The 9,131-nt window shown below is 52.1% G+C and overlaps 1 protein-coding gene across 1 annotated transcript in view; it reads left to right on the top strand.

The window, feature by feature from the left end:
• The first annotated feature begins 278 nt into the window (after positions 1–278).
• RBPMS2 (RNA binding protein, mRNA processing factor 2) overlaps positions 279–9,131 on the top strand; it is an 11,576-nt gene continuing 2,723 nt past the window's right edge. The window contains exons 1-4 of the mRNA XM_017885141.1: positions 279–407; positions 1,258–1,320; positions 1,586–1,736; positions 2,169–2,317. Coding sequence (XP_017740630.1) covers positions 327–407; positions 1,258–1,320; positions 1,586–1,736; positions 2,169–2,317 — 444 coding nt within the window. The 5' untranslated portion in view covers positions 279–326. The remainder of the gene's footprint in view (positions 408–1,257; positions 1,321–1,585; positions 1,737–2,168; positions 2,318–9,131) is intronic.

Raw genomic sequence — 9,131 nt, 5'->3', positions numbered from 1 at the left:
CTCAAAAAAAAAAAAAAAAGAATCTTTGAGATTCAATGTAGCCTTTTCAGTTTGCAGATGAGAAAACTTAAAAGGTAAGGTCTGTGCTCTCGGGTTACTAGTTAGTGGAGCAAATGGGAATTTCTGCCTGAAGTGATGAGTGCTGCCGCCTTATGCCCACCCCACGTGCCAGACCGTGTGATTCAGAACGCAAGGCGGTGAACGCTTGGCAGTGGTGGAGGTCAGGGTGGGTTGATGTTGACAGGGAGGAGGCTGTGAGAATGATTCAGGGGAGCCCTGGGGAAAGCGGGGGCTGATGAGGTGGCAGCGCTGGGTTAGCACAACACATGCTTCTGACCTTCCGCGGTAACAGCCGCCTCTCTCCGCAGGGGTATGAAGGGTCCCTGATCAAGCTCACCGCGAGACAGGTAATTTCTCTCCTAGGGTTTTCTTCCTCCCAGCCCAGACTGATTGCTGAGCTTCGAACAGGAGCCTGTTAACCTTTCCCTAATCTAGAGGCATCTGGCGGCAGAGACCTGCTCCCTGTTGTCCCGTTTCTCACAGAGCAGCCTCTGTAGGTCCCACTGTCCCTTTACTGGCCGTCTGAGCCCAGCCAGCTCCTGGTCCTCCCTGTCTGTTTCTTGGGAATCTGGGAGCCCGGCTGGCTGAGGATAGTAGAGCAGTTAGCTGAGCTCTGGTTTTTTTTTTTGTTTTGAGACGGAGTTTTGCTCTTGTTGCCCAGGCTGGAGTGCAATGGCGTGATTGAGCTCTTGCTTTTGATACAAGGAGGCCAGGGCCTGCTAGCCGTCGGGGGTTGTTTGGGGTCTAGACTGATTCCTGGGAAAATGAAGTTGGAGCAGTTTTCAACCTATTGCTCCTCGATAGAACCGGAGTCTTCCCATGCCCTTGATACATTGGTGTCTCCTTTCTTGCTGGGGAAAACACTGGGACTGACTTGTAGTTATCTGCATGCATTAAAAACAATACTTTTACTAAAAGGGCAATGTTTAATTCGGTGGAATTAAGCTCCGTTGACATCATTTCCCACAGGGTATTCCTGGGGAAGGAGACTTGACTTTTGGTGCACATTAAGCTGCTGTTCCGGTGAACATAGGGAGGACATGGGCTGGAGTTCTGGGGGGCTTTTTTTCCTTTTGTATTCTCATCAGCAGGGCAAATACTGTTTCCACATAGGTGATACTCTTTTTTGTTGTTATTTTGGAGGGAGAGGTGGAATGCTGGGAGAGATATAAGGGTGTTCTCTCTTTTTCCTACTAGCCTGTTGGTTTTGTGATCTTTGACAGCCGGGCAGGAGCAGAAGCAGCCAAGAATGCACTGAACGTGAGTAGGTGGAGAATGGGTCTTCTCTGACCCACAGCCCTCTTAGGCAGTGGGTGTGCAGATGTATCTTATTTCCCAGCCATTCCTGGGCAGAGTCCTTGGCGAAACTGTCTGTGCCAAAGGCCTGAGCTGCCTTTCCTCTGCCTCAGCCACTGTGTGGGCAAGTCTTCCAGGCGAGCTTGTTTACGGGGCTCTTCTCTACTCTGCCATTAACACTCTGGGTCCTCCAGAGTAAGCCTTTCTCTTCTTTTCTCTACCCATGTAGGGTATTCGTTTTGATCCCGAGAATCCACAGACCCTGAGGCTAGAGTTTGCCAAAGCCAACACCAAGATGGCCAAGAGCAAGCTAATGGCAACCCCAAATCCCAGCAACGTGCACCCCGCCCTAGGAGCACACTTCGTCGCACGGGACCCCTGTGAGTGGCACTCTGAGCTGACAGGCCCTCATGGAGTTGCATTCGGGGCAGACTTACAGACTCTTGCAGAGGGGAGCCCCTTTCCCAGGAGGCTTTTTGTGTCCATGGCCACCCATTTTTGAAACACCTGGTTTTCCTCCCTCCCCTGCAGCCTTCTTAGAGCTTCTGAGCTGCCAGGGCTTCCAGCTTCCCTGAAACCTTCTTTGATTTTTCATTTGAGACGGGCTGAGGCCTGCCTGAAAGCAGGCAGGATGCACACCATGCCAGGCCAATTTAATGTGACTTCCTTGCCTGGTCTCGGGGTCCTTGGTGGTTGGGGGTGGTCTGGCCTCAGTGTGGGGCATATGGCTCAACCATAGTGCTAGGTCGCCTTCTCTGTTTGGAAGGGGAGGCGAGTGTTCTGATGGTGGAGGCCGTTGTCTCCTGTTGTAGATGACCTGATGGGGGCTGCTCTGATCCCTGCATCTCCAGAGGCCTGGGCCCCCTACCCTTTGTACACCACAGAGCTGGCCCCAGCCATCTCCCATGCTGCGTTCACCTATCCAGCTGCCACTGCCGCTGCCGCCGCCCTCCATGCTCAGGTAAGCCCCTTCAGGTTGGGGAGGGCGAAGAACGAGGGCTCTTAGCTGGCCAGACTTTGCATGTGCCTGGCCACTTGGCCGCTGCTGTCCCAGAGCTGCAGCAGAACTCTTGTCTTCCTTGATGGTTTGAAAGCCCAGACACCAGGGACCTATTTGTCCCTGCCCTTGGGTTTAGGATCTGACGGGGAGGGAGAAGATAACCCACGAGTTCCCGTGGAGGATGCCAGGCAGCCCAGCTGCGGTTCCCCAGCCCTGAGCACTCCTGCCCAGCCACCGACTGTGTTCTCCCATGGTGATGGGACTATGACTCCAGTACTAACCTGGGTATGATCTCTGGAGCCAGACCATCTGCCTCTGCCCATTCCTATCTCTTTCATCAAGCTCTTACAGATTGCTGTGCCTCAATTTTTTTTTTGTTTTCTTTTAGTCATGTGAAAAATGGGAATGCTCGGATAATCTGCCTTCGGGTTGTTATGAAAGTTAGATGTCAAGACGAAGTGACTAGTGAGTGCTAGGATGTAACCTGGAGCACCCTGAGAGCTCACTGAGTGTTAGCTCTCGTTTCCATGAAGGCTGGACACTGTTCACTGTGAACCTGTGCTGGGCAGGAAACAGGGAGTGAATGCTTCTGGGGAGAGTCGGGGCTATTAGAACAGGGCCAGGAAAGCTCTGTGTGGGGTGCTGGGCTGGGTGCCCAATGGGCAGGCAGGGGGTCAGGCTCTCCCCTGGCCATGCAGGCACTTCCTCTCGTCTGATTCGGTCACAAGTGCAGGTCACTGGAGCACACTGCAGGGGAGGTCTCTTCCCACTGTGTGTGTCGGGGAGCAGGGGGGTGCTTCACAGTGGCAATGACAGGATGTGGCCAGGCAGCCACAGGAAGGGGCTGGGGGGCACTTTTGAGCCCACCTCAACCTCTGACCAGCCAGGTGATGAGCGCTGATCCTCAGGAAGAGCTGCTTGGCCAGGGTGTGCTGTGCTGCTGCGAAGGAGAGAATCCAGGTTGCTGGGACCTGGCTGGGGAGCAGGAGGGGATGGGGAAGGAAAGTAGGAGAAGCCAGAAAGGAGGGTTCACAGGAGCCAGAGCTGAGGCGGGAAGAGTCGGGTGCTCTGCCCGAGAGCTGTGTGCACGTCCATTTTCAGGCTCTTCCAGGGGCTTAGTGACACCTGGGTTTGTCCAGTTCCAAAGCAGAAAGGGGCCACTACCCTAGCCAACTGTTTTCCCCAGCAGGGGAGTGCTCCCTGGCTCCACAACATTCAGTTGTACTGAGGGCAGAATTGTGGTTAACCTTGGCACTCTTCCCCAGCTGAGCACCACAAATAGCTCAAAAATTGATCAGAGAATAAGGAAGGTGGTAAAGACCTTCCCCTGGAGGGAATTGTTGGGTATTTACTGCAAACTGGGTTCTGTGGCTGGAAGAGAGCGGCCAGCAGGGAAGCCCATCCTGTCTACCCTGACCTGGGCAGTGACTTGATGCTTCAGGTCAAGAGGATGTTTAACTGTAAGGCCCTGGGAGTCACTGAAAGGAATCACAGGCTCCCACCTCACTGGGCTCCTCACCTCTGATCCCAGCTTTGGCACCAGTTAGCTACATGATCCTCACCTCTGGGCCTCTGTGTCCCCATCTGTGAAATGAGAGGGATAGACTAGATCAGGTGGAGAGGTTCTGCCCCATCCTCTGAGTTGCTAGGCTGTGACAGAGGTTGGGAGCCAGGGACAATGAATTTGTCAAATGAATCAGAGAGGGCACCTCTTCCCAGCCAGCTGGGGGTGGCAGTGCTCTCTCGCCCTGAGCTCCACGCCATAGGGCTTCCTTCCTCCTGTTGGCTTCCCTCCCAGTTTTCTCCCACCCCGTCCACACTCTGCAGCTGTCCAACTCTGGCCTAAATCCTGGTTCTCAACAGCTGTGGGACTTTGGGCACGTTACCCACTGTCTCTGTTTCTGTAAAATGGTGATGATAATGCCTACTTGATAGGTGTGTTGTTCACATGATGGCGTGGAGTCACATGATGGCGTGGAGGGAGTGCTGTGCAAGTGCAGATGGTCGTGATTGTTACTTAATATCATTATTGTCTGGGTCCCCTTGGGTCCTCTCTGAGGCTGGAGGCCTCTTCGTGCCTGAGTTCCTGCCTTCTGGCCTTCCTTGGACGGGGACTGGGATACAGGCCACCCACCCCAAAGGATAGTGGCATTTTTGGGGAGGCGGGCTAATGGGAAGAGATTAGACCAGGGAGTCATTAGTTCTGTCCTTGCTACTCAGACTCTCTGGGCACCCATTTCCTCAATAGTAAAACGGGTTGTTTTACTGTTCGCCGACTAAGAACATTTTATTATTTTCCTTCCAATAGCCCCACTGCTTGCCCCCTGACAGTGCTGCCCCAGAGATGGGGGATAATAGTGTCTAAATAAAGGAAATATGGGCCGGGCGCGGTGGCTCAAGCCTGTAATCCCAGCGCTTTGGGAGGCCGAGGAGGGCAGATCACGAGGTCAGGAGATCGAGACCATCCTGGCTAACATGGTGATACCCTGTCTCTACTAAAAATACAAAAAATTAGATGGATATGGTGGCAGGCACCTATAATCCCAGCTACTCGGGAGGCTGAGGCAGGAGAATGGCGTGAACCTGGGAGGTGGAGCTTGCAGTGAGCCGAGATCATGCCACTGCACTCCAGCCTGGGCGGCAGAGTGAGACTCCATCTCAAAAAAATGAATAAATAAAATAAAAATAAAAATAAATAAAGGAAGTATGGACACTGTTGAGCTTGAGTGGATTGTTCTGAACCCAAAGGACCAATAGGACTGAGTTTTTCTGTGCCTGGGGGCAAGGTGGTGACTTCAGGAGAAGGTAGCAGCTAAAAGACAAGGGGATGAGAACAAGTACCTCTACCCCAGCTGCATGCCCTTTGCCAGTAGCCCAGCCTGAGCCCACAGCTACGTGGCTACGGAGACCAGACCTGCAGGAGGGGTCCTGGAGGTTGTTCGGTCCTGCACTGTCTTGGCAGGAGGCCACCTTGTCTGGCCTTCTGACCCTCTTGACGGAATCTTCCCTTTTAAGAGGGTGAGGCACAAAAGCAACTGTGGATGGCAGGCCCAATGGGGTTCAGCATAGAAAGATGGTGGCCTAAAAAAGCAGGGGTTCTCAGTGTCCTATTGCATCCCAGGGTCCTCCCAGACTGGATTTCATTTGCCATTCCAAACTGAGGATATGTGGGTCTTCTATGGCTTTTTCTCCCCCTTAAACTGGTTCAGCCATTTACCAGTGACCTTAAGGTTACATAAACTCCCTTGCCTCTATTTTCTTATCTGTATAATGGAGATGATAATAGCATCTACTTCATAGGGTTTTTATGAGGATTAAATGAACTTAGTATATGTTATCTACCTAGAACAGCATTGGTCACAGTGGAAGTGCTTCATGAGCAGTAGCTATTATTGTATTAGCATATCTGCATTTATGGAAAAAAATAGGCAGTTTTGTTCTCTTCCCTTTGGCTTATCATCCAATCCCCAGAAAACCTGTACTTTTAATTCTTCAGTTTGGTAGGTAGTTTGGAGCAGGTGTGTAAGTAAATCTATAGGTATGAATCTTAGAAAAACTATAATACATAATCTTTTAAAAACTTAAATATTAGGGCCAGGCGCAGTGGCTCACACCTGTAATCCCAGTACTTTGGGAGGCTGAGGTGGGCAGATCATGTGAGGTCAGGAGGTCAAGACCAGCCCGGCCAACAAGGTGAAACCCCGTCTCTACAAAAATACAAAAATTAGCTGGGCGTGGTGGCGGGCACCTGTAATCCCAGCTACTCGGGAGGCTGAGGCAGAAGAATTGCTTGAACCCAGGAGGCAGCGGTTGCAGTGAGCCAAGATAGTGCCACTGCACTACAGCCTGGGTGACAGAGCAAGACTCTATCTCAAAAAAAAAAACAAAACTTAAATATGAGGACTTAAAAAAATATTAGTAAGTGTAGCTCTGCATTTTGGGCGCCTGGCTAGTACACCATTGTAAGAATGTGTCCAGTTCCCTGTAGATGGTAAGTTGGTTTGTTTGTACAGTTTTTGCTTAGTGATAGCTATACAACAATGGATATCCTTGTGCATACTTCTCTGGGCACCTCTTCTGTTTTGTTTTGTTTTTTTCCTTTTTCTTTTTTTTTTTTTTTGAGACAGAGTTTCACTCTTGTTGCCCAGGTTAGAGTGCAGTGGCACTATCTTGACTCACCGCAACCTTTGCCTCCCAGGTTCAAGCAATTCTCCTGCCTCAGCCTCCCTAGTAGCTGGGATTACAGGCATGTGCCACCACACCCGGCTAATTTTGTAGTTTTAGTAGGGACGGAGTTTCTCCATGTTGATCAGGCTGGTCTCAAACTCCCGATCTCAGGTGATCTGCCCTCCTCAGCCTCCCAAAGTGCTGGGATTACAGGCATGAGCCACCGTGCCCGGCCATTGTTTTGCTTTCTTTATGATAAATTCCTAGAACTATGACAAGGTCAAAGTGTAGACTTACCAATCTGGGTTAAATATTGTTTTAATTTCAGATGAGTGAGGCTTCCATAGTTTTGGTTGTTTGTATCTTTTTTTTGTTTTTCTTTTTTCAGTTACTTTTTTTTTTTTGAGACAGTCTCACTCCATTGCCCAGGCTAGAGTGCAGTGGCATGATCTTCGCTCTTTGCAACCTCTGCCTCCTGGGCTCAAGCACAATCCTCCTGCCTCAGTCTCCTGAATTGCTGGGATTGCAGGTGTGTGCTACCAAGCCCAGCTAATTCTTGTATTTTTTGCAGAGACAGGGTTTCGTCATATTGGCCATGCTGGTCTCAAGGCTCAAGAGATCCGCCCACCTCTGCCTCCTAGAGTGCTGGGATTACAGGCGTGAGCTGGCGCACCTGGCCTTATATTTATTCTTATGTAGGTTCATCCCGTTTCTTGCTTTCTGGTGCATCTTTTCAACTGGTCGGTCCCAGGATCTGAGAGAGGGCTGAGTTTGCATCCTCCGCTCTTTGTTTTGAAGCAGCCCTCTCGGAGCCTGTAGGGTGGACTCTCAGGAGCCGCCTCTCCCCCTGGGCACAACTGGAGGCCCTGAAAGGACACTGTGGGTGCCCTGTCTTGCTGGCCTGGTCCCCTGGCAGTTCTCCTGTTCGGAGCTGGAGCAGAAAGAAGAGCTCTAGGAAGGGACTGTGTGGCTTCTAGAGGACCCAGGCCACTGGTCTATGCCAGGCAACCAAAGGAAGTAGAAAAGCAGCCCTTCTAAATGCATTCTGTCTGCTTCAGTGGCACAGCTGTCCCAGGCCCAAATATGGGAGCTTTCCTCTACTTTCTCCCCAAGGAGTCCCTCAAGCTGGAGGGAAAGTCGCTGCTTGAGAAGCAGGAGTCCGAGCACATTGTAGCAAGAGTGTAGGGCAGGATCCAGCAGATTTGCTGAGGGCGGCCTTAAGCAGTCATTCAAGGCCTCCGCTGCCCAGTGGTGAAAGCAGGTGGGTTGCAGGCCTCCTGAGCTCTTTTCACTCTGTCATCCATGTTGTCCCCTTGTCCAGCCCTGTGGGACACCCAGCCTGTCAGGGACTTCCCTTGCTGTGGGGTTGCGCCAGCTAGAGGCTACATGAAGGGCAGTGGTCAGGGCCCACTAAGGGGCTCCCTGAGCTGGTGCCAGCCGCCGGCTTCTCTGGTAGCAGCATTGCTGGTTTCCTTGTGTGTCCTTCTCTTGTGGAATAAGTGCTAGTGTCCAGCCAGGCGTCTAACTTCCTGCTGAGCTCCTGGGAGGATGTGGTGGCTGGAATTCTGCGGTGTACAAAACAGCACCTAGAATTTGGCGGGGATAGGAACAGGTTCTTAGGAAGCTTCCATCAGCCCCCAGATGGCCTGGCATGGCTTACCCAGGAAGCAGGAGTTTCCAGCAGCCAAGTGGGTAACTGGGTCTGCCTGCTTCAACCTCAAGGGAGCTGCCTGCAGACCCAGCTTCTACTCCTTTCCTACCACATGCTCATGTGCTGCCCCTTCCCTTCCTGAGGGGACTCCAGCTCCCCTCCCTGGATGCTCATCCCCCAACCCCAACTCAAGGTCCTGTGTTGTCCTGTCCCCCCACCCCCACCCCCTTCTCCCTGTCCTGGGTCAGGCTGGGACAGACATGCTTCACCGTGCATAACTGGGGCAGGCGGCCTTCCCTGCGGTCTTGGCAGTCAGCATACTTGCCTTCCAGATGACTGGCCCACGGGAGGAGGGAATGTGTCATTTTCTTGACCAGTCTCTGGGAACCCAGCTTTGGGGCTACTGCTCTGTGGGGCCTTCTGGCAAGTGCCAGGGTTTAGGCAGCTTCCAGGCACTGGTGAGGATGAGCTCAGATAGCTGCCACCCACCTGACGTTATAGACTTCTAGCTTGTGATGGAGGGCATGGCACAGCGGGGAGGGAAGGTCAAAATAGGGGAGCCTCAGCTGGGTCTCATCCATGGCTTCTCAGAAGAATCAGGACAGATGGACAGATGTTAGAGAGTCCTTACCCCTTAGGGTCCACATGGACGTTGGTTTATTTATTTATTTATTTATTTATTTATTTATTTATTTTTTGAGACGGAGTCTCGCTCTGTCGCCCAGGCTGGAGTGCAGTGGCCGGATCTCAGCTCACTGCAAGCTCCGCCTCCCGGGTTTACGCCATTCTCTCGCCTCAGCCTCCCGAGTAGCTGGGACTACAGGCGCCCACCATCTCGCCCGGCTAATTTTTTGTATTTTTTTTAGTAGAGACGGGGTTTCACCGTGTTAGCCAGGATGGTCTCGATCTCCTGACCTCGCGATCTGCCCGTCTCGGCCTCCCAAAGTGCTGGGATTA

Source organism: Rhinopithecus bieti, unplaced genomic scaffold (assembly GCF_001698545.2).
Source record: "Rhinopithecus bieti isolate Rb0 unplaced genomic scaffold, ASM169854v2 scaffold_13262, whole genome shotgun sequence".
In the NCBI taxonomy this organism is placed as follows: domain Eukaryota; kingdom Metazoa; phylum Chordata; class Mammalia; order Primates; family Cercopithecidae; genus Rhinopithecus; species Rhinopithecus bieti.
This window is presented reverse-complemented; position numbering and strand designations above follow the sequence as displayed.